General features: G+C 38.1%; 1 protein-coding gene across 3 annotated transcripts in view; it reads right to left on the reverse strand.

Moving 5' to 3' along the window:
- MLF1 (myeloid leukemia factor 1) overlaps positions 1 to 9,318 on the reverse strand; it is a 28,068-nt gene extending 18,750 nt beyond the window's left edge. For all 3 annotated transcript variants that reach the window (XM_082624895.1, XM_082624894.1, XM_082624893.1), the window contains exon 1: positions 9,152 to 9,318. In XM_082624895.1, the coding sequence (XP_082481021.1) occupies positions 9,152 to 9,198 (47 nt within the window). In that variant the 5' untranslated portion in view covers positions 9,199 to 9,318. The remainder of the gene's footprint in view (positions 1 to 9,151) is intronic.
- Positions 9,319 to 9,542: the final 224 nt, after the last annotated feature.

Consider the following 9,542-nt stretch of genomic DNA (forward strand, 5'->3'; position numbering starts at 1 on the left):
GGCCCGTGTACCGCAAATAAAATAAAAAATAAAACAAATAAAAAATATAAAGATGAGTATTCTCTAAATATATCTAATAGGGAGGCTGTTTATGAGAGTGTTTCCTGACTGTTTTGTTCTACAGATCTGTTTACTCTTGTGCAGTATCAATTGTTTTAAAGGAAACTGGTTAAGTAGAGAAAGAAATATATTTATGAACGACAAATAGCAGGTCCTCTGCATACCTGACCGACACGATAATTTTCAACCACCCCTGCATTAGGACCACTGCTGGTCTGGATGATTGATCCAGATTCTAAAAAATTGTAACATGTCAGTACTCTTACTTCATTTGTTCTCCTACTGTCACTCCCTTGTCCTTTACATACCAATCCACTTGCGGACATTGCCCTGACTACTTTCCAGCCTCCTTCCTGCTGACAAATTTTATGCAAAGTCATAAAAGGAAAGTGCTCTCCAGTGTGTGCAGGTTGAGAATGCTCTTAGTGCAACAGAACACAAAAATTTCAACAGGAGTCCAAAAATTAAACTGTTCTTAACCAAAGTAGTAACCGAATCTCTGAGAATGAAGAGTCTCTTTAGTTGAATGTTCAGTATTAACTACAGAAATGCACTTGTACTAAATTCATTTAGGAAATAGGATAAAATGAAGACACTAGAGCATTAGGTTTATTTAGAGATTATTCATATTTCATTCTTTCCAACTAAAAACAGACTCTAACATATTATGAATAATCAAGTAAAGATATTATACATACAATGAAGAAAAATATCATAAATAATTTTCCCATGAATTCTTATAGAATTTTTAGTTCTGGATTTTTGTCTTATTAATAGGAGTGATGGACATGGAAAATTTAACAGACTACTATTCCTAGACCTGCCACCTGTTAAAAGTTTGAGAATCACTATTTTAGCAGAATTATAGGCAACTAGCACTATGCAGAAGTTGTGACAATTTAAAAATTAAGTGGATCAATGGCACACAGTGAGACTAGAGGGCAGAATCAGAGTTTTATGCTTTCCCAAATCAAGACGTGAAGATCAAAAGTTAGTTTACAATTAAGGAATCAGAATTTGGTGTATGTATCTCCCTACTTTTTACTTAAAGAGACAGAGTTTCAAGTAGTTCTAAGACCAATAAATGAGTTGTCTAAGAAATAATTTCTAGTTTTTACCTTAAAAACCAGACTGTTCCTAAGTATTTCATATCTAGATGATACTCAATGCTAGATGATACCAAGAAATTGGAATTACTGTTAATTTTGTTAGATGTAAATATGGTATTGTGGTGATGTAAAAATACAACAATATTTTTCAGAGATGTATTTGGAAATACATATGAATAAGATGAGAAGAAGTCTGGAATTTGGTTTAAAACACTTTGGGGACTTCCTTGGTGGTGCAGTGGTTAAGAATCCTCCTGACAATGTGGGGGACATGGGTTCGAGCCCTGGTCCGGGAGGATCCCACATGCCGTGGAGCAGCTAAGCCCATGCGCCACAACTACTGAGCCTGTGCTTTAGAGCCTGCGAGCCACAACTACTGAGCCCACGTGCCACAACTACTGAAGCCTGCGCACCTAGAGCCCGTGCTCCACAACAAGAGAAGCCACTGCAATGAGAAGCCCGCACACCGTAACGAAGACCCAATGCAGCCAAAAATAAATAAATAAATAAATTTATTTAAAAAAAACCCAAAACACTTTGGAGACAGCAGCAGTGATAGAGATGGGTAAAGCAGGTGTAAATTTTGAAATTCTGGGTGAGGGGTATGCAGTATTGTTATACTGTTACACTTTGTAGTATATATTCAAAATGTTTCATAAAAATCTTTAAAGAATAAAAAAGAAATAAAACTATGTAGAGTTAAAGGATTTCATACCATCTGATGTTTTTAAAATGGATGATTCAAAAGAGAGTCCTTTTGCTGAGATCTCTATACTCACTGGACGTTTAGAGCTTAGAATATGGGTACAAGTATGAAGATTAAAATGTTCATTCTAATTAATATGCAGTTACTTAAGAAAACCAGTCGGGGCCTCCCTGGTGGCGCAGTGGTTGAGAGTCCGCCTGCCGATGCAGGGGATACGGGTTCGTGCCCCGGTCTGGGAGGATCCCATATGCCGCGGAGCGGCTGGGCCCGTGAGCCATGGCCGCTGGGCCTGCGCATCCGGAGCCTGTGCTCCGCAACGGGAGAGGCCACAACAGTGAGAGGCCCGCATACCGCAAAAAGAAAAAAAAAAAAAAAAAAAAGAAAACCAGTCAACTTTCCCTTTAGATACGTGGATGACATTCAACTGCATGAAGAAGATACTTCAGGGAATACTGGTTTTGCTCAGTGAATAAATGAGATTAAATAGCTATTATTTTCCTATAGAAACATAACATTCAGTAAGATTTATTTTTCTGATTGCACTATAATTGGGTTAAAAATGCAGCAACTAAATGTGGCTCATTTAAAATGTTGCCCAGGTTTCTCTTTATTTAAATAGGAGTAGGTATATTTTTTTTTTTTTTTTTTTTTTTTTTTTTTTTTTTGCGGTATGCGGGCCTCTCACTGTTGTGGCCTCTCCCGTTGCGGAGCACAGGCTCCGGACGCGCAGGCCCAGCGGCCACGGCTCACGGGCCCAGCCGCTCCGCGGCATATGGGATCCTCCCAGACCGGGGCACGAACCCGTATCCCCTGCATCGGCAGGCGGACTCTCAACCACTGCGCCACCAGGGAGGCCCGGAGTAGGTATATTTATACATAGAGCAAATGCTAAAAAAAATCTTATTTTTTTTATTGACATGAACAAAAGGCTGCTTGTTGGAAAAAGAATTAAGACAAAAGTGGGCTCACAGTCTGGCTTTTGCACCTGTCTGAACCATTCAGGAAGAAACCTGGCTGGACTCTGAAGTGAGTTCAACTCATGTCTACCCAAAACAGCATCTGCTTGGAAATAGGACTTTAAGATTTCTCCTGTTCAAGCTTGAATTTTTTTCATTTTTAACAAAGGCAAAATCTCTTGTGGTAGCAAGAAGTTATTTTAATATTTAAAAAATTAATCTAATAGAGTTTGCTTTCTCAGGCAGGAAGAGTTTTTACATTTTTCTACATATTCATATTGTTCTCTTTTGAAAATTAATGTTTTGGGACTTCCCTGGTGGTCCAGCGGTTAAGACTCCACACTCCCAATGCAGGGGGCCCAGGTTTGATTCCTGGTCAGGGAACTAGATCCCGCATGCAGCAACTAAAGATTCTGCATGCCGCAACAAAAGATCCCGCAGGCCATAACAAAGATCCCGCGTGCTGCAACTAAGACCCGGTGCCGCCAAATAAATAAATAAATAAATATTTTTTAAAAAGAAAGAAAATTAATGTTTCATTCTTCTAGGAAAATAAACTAGAAATATGATGACACTTTACAAAGCTAATACCCTATAAACTGGTAATACTGTGTACATAAACTGGTCTAAAGTAATAACTTGAAATATGGTTAAAGATGTATATGAAAAATATTCTTTGTACATTCACAGGATGCAATATTTTGCATCCACTAAATTCATGCTTTAAAGAATACCTAAAGACTAGGGAACTGCTTATGGTATATGTTGAGGAAAAGCACAGTATATTTATTTTTATAAATTTATTTATTTTATTTATTTATTTTTGGCTACATTGGGTCTTTGTTGCTGCACGGGCTTTCTCTAGTTGCAGTAAGCAGGGGCTACTCTTTGTTGCGGTGTGCAGGCTTCTCACTGTGGTGGCTTCTCTTGTTGCAGAGCACAGGCTCTAGGTGCCCGGGCTCAGTAGTTGTGGCGCAGGGGCTTAGTTGCTCCATGGCATGTGGGAGCTTCCCCTACCAGGGCTCGAACCCATGTCCCCTGAATTGGCAGGCAGATTCTTAACCACTGCACCACCAGGGAAGCCAAAACAGTATATTTATAACCATAAAGTTTGGTTCAAATTTTGGAGAAAAAAATTCATATACGGAAAATAGAAACGAAATACACCAAAATAATGATAGTAGCTAAAATCTTTGGTTGCATGATTTCCTTTACCAAATTTTCTACAGTCTTCAGATTTTCCATGAGAATGCATTTCCATTTAAATGAGGAAAAATTTACTTATACTATTATGATGGCCATACTACTTCTTTCAGCATTGCTGACACAAACCACAATCAAACAGAGTGAAATTTGGCACCAAACATATGTTTTCTACTCCATTATATTTGCCTATCAGAAGCTAGGAAAAATTGTTGCCCCCTCCCCCAACAAAAAAATCTTAACTCCTAGATTGATTCTGGGTCTCTTGGGATAACCTCAACATAAAAGTGTTTTTTTTAAGGGCTGGTAATGTTTCACTTCAGAATAAGTTTTTTTTTTCTTTAAGATTCTCTCAAATATATATATTGTATATATATATATATATATATATATATATATAAAATAAATATATATATATATATATAATATACATGTAATATATATATTTTACCAGAATTACAATTTTACTGGCCTGTACAAGAATATAGATATTTGTGCTTCTAAGTAAAAAAGCAGTACACTATTCTTTATTACACAAGGGTCTTAGATAACTGATATGGCAGTCCCATTCATCAAGGGAAATTCCTTCCTTCCACTATACATGGTAGTGGCATAAGCAGATTGCCATGGGTCTTTGATCACAAAAAAAAATGTTTCCTAGTCTCAGTAAGGTGCATGGGTCCATAAAGAAAATAGATCAGATTATATATTTTCGACACTAGAAATAATGCATACAACCTTCGTAAGAGAATCTTTTAGGGCATGGACCATGACTTCTACAAATTTATAACAAAGTCCATGGGGCTGGGCATATAGTAGAAAACTAAGAAATACTTGAAGAATGAATTACATTTCCATAGGCAATTTTATTTGCCTACTGTTTAGAAGCTCAGTTTAAAATGGTGGTGTGGCAGAAGGCTTTGATATTGTAAGAGATGTAGGAATGACTATGGCTCCTTCCCATCCTGTAGGTACTCCCCTACTTCTGTGTGAATGCTTACAAAGTCACTGATAGAACTAAGCATTATGATATGATCAGATGGTACCAAATGGCATTCTTTGACTATGTCATAATTGTGTTGTGCTCCTTGGCTCTTAACTCAATGGTTCATACTTAACGAACCAAAGAATGCCCCGAATGAACAGTCTAGCTTATTTAATAAGGTGATTTTGTTTTATTTTCTGCCGTGGCAATATTCTCAATCAAGAAAATATCAGTCAATGCCTGTCTTGTATGTGTAATATATTCACTTTCAACTCAGTAAATAGGTCAAAGCAGTGTCCTCTGACTACCTCCAAAGTGCAAAATAAATAAATTTTTAAAAATTAAAAATAGAGATTATAGATATGTAAATTTTAGCCCCTGATAAGAGCGAGGAGATAGAAAAAGTAACATCCTAAGAATATATGCAGGGTTTCTTTAACCAAGGACTGGTCATCACAATATGGTGCCCACATGAAGAGTTTGGGTGACTTAAAGAAATGCTAACAATTTACTATGAAAAATAAGGCTGATTTGCCTTATTAAAGGCTGTTTAATGTCTAATAGCTGATAAGTAGTAACATAGCTATTCTTTGTAGACTTGCACAATCAAAATTTCATTTCCGTAGCTCAGAAGATTCGAAGTTCATGTTTCTGTACAAAGCAGAAGTTTCTAGATTGTACTAAATATATGTAAACTTTTACATTTAATAATCAATGTTTTTTAGGGTGTAGGATAGATGCCAAAACCATTTCATTCTCAAATTAATTTTTCTGTCCATACTTGCATATTTCTATTCTTATGAAAATGCAAACGGGAGGAGAAAGTAGTATTCTTGAGAGATAACTGCATGCCAGGAAGTGCTAGCTTTTAGCCTTTGTGTTTTTAACCAGATTACAAGTATTATTTGTTTAAAAAGGTATATGTGAATGTATACTGTGAGGCAATTTTCACTGAAATAACTTCAGCTTTTAATAAAACAACGAACTTTAAAATATCACTTTTAAAGTTTCCCTTTAATTTTCTGATGAAACATTTAATATGTGCTATTATAGGAAGGTAAACATTAAAAATGAATATATTTGAATTCAAAACTAGATTTTGTTTTTTACTCAAATCTCTAAAGTGTTTGACAATTTGACACTGTATTTTACTAGTCCCAATTTATTTAATAATTCTAATTTTATACCCAAGAAGTATATACTTTTTGTCTGCCCGCTTTTAATTAGTAAATTAGTAGAGTGTGCTTATTATTAATATCCCTGATTCCGAACTAATGAATTATTTAGAAAATGGTAGTATTTAAATTAGAAAGTGCCAACATTGACAATGGCACCTGTTGAATGCAAATACAGATCTTCCTCTACTTGTGATGGAGTTACATCCTGATAAACCCATCGTAAGGTGAAAATAACCGTAAGTCGAAAATGCATTTAATACATCTAATCTACCAAACATCATAGCTCAGCCTAGTGTACTGTAAACGTGCTCAGAACACTTACATTAGCCTGCAGTTGGGCAAAACTATCTAACACAAAGCCTACTTTATAATAAAGTATTGAATACCTCGTGTAATTTATTGAATACTGTACTAAAAGTGAAAAACAGAATGGTTGCCAGTGATGGGTTATTCACTCTCGTGATCGTGTGGCTGACAGAGCTGAGGCTCACTGCCCCTGCCACTGCCTACCTCGTGACAGTATTGTACCACATGTCGCTAGCCCGGGAAAAGACTGAAATTCAAAATTCAAAGTATGGTTTCTACTGAATGTGTATTGTTTTCTCACCATGGTAAAGTTGAAAACTCTTAAGTGGAACCATCGTAAATTGGGGACCATCTGTAACTACTTTCAGCAATCCAGCAATCAACTAAATACCACATTAACTACAAGACAGAGTAAAAGACACCAGATTGTCATTAAACAATATCTCTTGAATACTTTCTACATGTCAGACATTAAAATAGCCACTAGGGAACCCAATGACCAGACACATAATGTTAGCAATAGGGATAATATTTATATAAAAGATGGTGGGCATGGAACCCTCTGTGTTCCTTAAGGTCAGTGGATGATTTAATAAGGAGTCTGTCACCTTTATCAATTCCTTATGCTTGACTTGTATTAAGTAGTGGATTCTCATTTTGTTTGGGGTTCGGGTAAAAGGGGTGGGTCAAATGACACATTACTTGAAATAAATATAAACTCACATTCTCTTTCTCCCTTGTCTCCCCTAATTATGTTTATTCTTATATTGTTAACTGTGGAGCAAAGAAATTATAAGTCCGTTTTATAAAGTTAATTAATTTTATCCCAGATTTCTATGATATGGCTGCCTGCATTTGAAGAAGGCTACAGAAAATGATGACTGAAAAACCTACTGACATGTAACTGATGGTCCTATCCATCCTAAGCCCATGGGAAGAGTGTTCTTTGATGTATGCCTACTATTTGTGGTCTGTTACTATTTCTGACCCTGACTCTTGGGTTCATTGCCTTTGCTCAGAAAGCGTCACCCAAGAGTTTAAATTACACTTTTGCTAGACGTTTTAAAGAAGGTACTAATTATACATTCATGGTTTAGTTTAGTTCATTGCTCTTTTGATATAATCAAAGACAATACAACTCAAAAGCTGTCTGTCATAATCTTCTTAACTGTCGCCCATTGCACTGATGTCACAATTACATAAGAGCCACTTCAACAGCTCAACTAATCTATGGATATATTTAGTCCCTACTCTCAGAGGCTTTTAAAAGAGCAAATCATAATCCAAAATTTGAAATGTGTTAAAATGACACTGGTCATAAGCGTCCCAACTGCTCCTAAACAAGTTAAAACAGCATGATAAATTTGCTGGAGTCCATACACCCTTTAATTATAATGAATAATCTTTAGAGTAAAATATTAATCATTTAACTTTTTCTAAATTAATCATTTCATCTTTCTGCTGTTAATTTCCTTTCAGTTATTACTTTTATGTTATTTGGTTTTAATACAGTACAAATACATTTAAGCCAATATAATATTTTTCTTTAAAAACAAACAAAAAATCGATGTAGTAAACTGTTAACATTTTAACTTTTCAAAAAGATGGTCCCCACACTGCATAGAGAATTTAAGTGATCAAAATAAATTAGGACAGCAAGTCAAAATTCAAACTGGCAAAACACTTGGGTAAAAAAGTAACACAAATCTTCCTGTTTTAGGGATCACTAGATTGTGTTATTACTTTTATATAATCGACAAAGGAAGAACTAAAGAAAAAACAAGATACAGCAAAACCCAGAAAATTAGAGGATAATGAAACAACTAATTTCTGGATGCCTTCGTCTTAAGGCATCATATTATTTCACTTGGAACCATTCACTGGGTTGGCACTTGTTTACCTGAGGTGTTCAGTGCACCTCTCTCTGCTTCCCTGTCCTATCTGTACTTTTGACAGAAAGAGGAGTCTCTCTCCAAACAAGGCTAGCTTTGTAACAAAGCAAGCAAAGGAAACAAACAGGGCACCTGGCAATTTCCAATCACTTCCAGGGAGAGACAGCAAAACTCTCCAAGTGTTCTTATAACTATGTATTATGGAAAATACTGCTTAAAAAAAAGTTTCCTTTTTCGAAGACTTATTAAACATTCCCTGCCCCTCATTTGGAATAGAAGCAGGTGTGGAAAGGGTCCTGTAAGTATAATTCTCTGCAGAAGTTCCACCGAGAGGGCAGTTAACGTCGTCACCTGCAAAGCCTCTGCGGCTGCGAAGACGGGACTCCAACACCAGAAGCACAGGGGTTGGGGGGCGGGAAGTATCCGAAGTCTGGCCAAGTTGAGAGCAGCCGGCACACGGGTTTGTTGGGCGGGGAAGCCTGCACAGACCTCCCCCCACCCCACGCCCGGCAAATTTCTCTCCCCTCCTTCTCACGTCCCGAAATCCTCCTCTCCTCTCCTTCACACGCCCCTAAATCTTCTCCGTTCCCTCTCACGCCCCCCAAGGCTTCCTATCCCTCAAGCTGCCTCCTGGAGTCACTCGAATTCCCTCTCGCCCTCTTTTGAGTTTTAACTGACTCTTTTCCCTTAAGATAGCTCCGCTCAAGATCCCCGAGTTCCCGCGCAACCGCCGGCTCCCGGCCCGCCGACACTCACGAGAAGAAGGGATCATCCTCAAAGCTGCTGCTCAGCATCCCGAACATCCTGGCTCTGTCTCGGGCGGCGGCGTTTGCGGACAGATTGAAAAACGATGTAATGCCGCGGCCACGACCCGAGCCAGCCGGCCCAGCACTGACAACGCTTGTCTCCCCGTCGCTAATGCCGTGCCCGTCGGGAAAGGCGGTGCTTGACGCGGAGCTGCTTTCCCATTGGACGCTGGTCCCATAACGTCACCAAGATGAGGCGGGGAAACAATGTGCCGCTGCCATGGCAACCGCCATCAACACAGGAGACTGGAAGTTTGGCCACGCGCCAGCCAGGCAACCCATCGTGAAGCCTCGGGGAGCACAAGATAGCTTGTTCTCTGGGCTGCAGGAACACAAAAATC

Source organism: Mesoplodon mirus (assembly GCF_964341445.2).
Source record: "Mesoplodon mirus genome assembly, chromosome: 6".
Classification (NCBI taxonomy): domain Eukaryota; kingdom Metazoa; phylum Chordata; class Mammalia; order Artiodactyla; family Ziphiidae; genus Mesoplodon; species Mesoplodon mirus.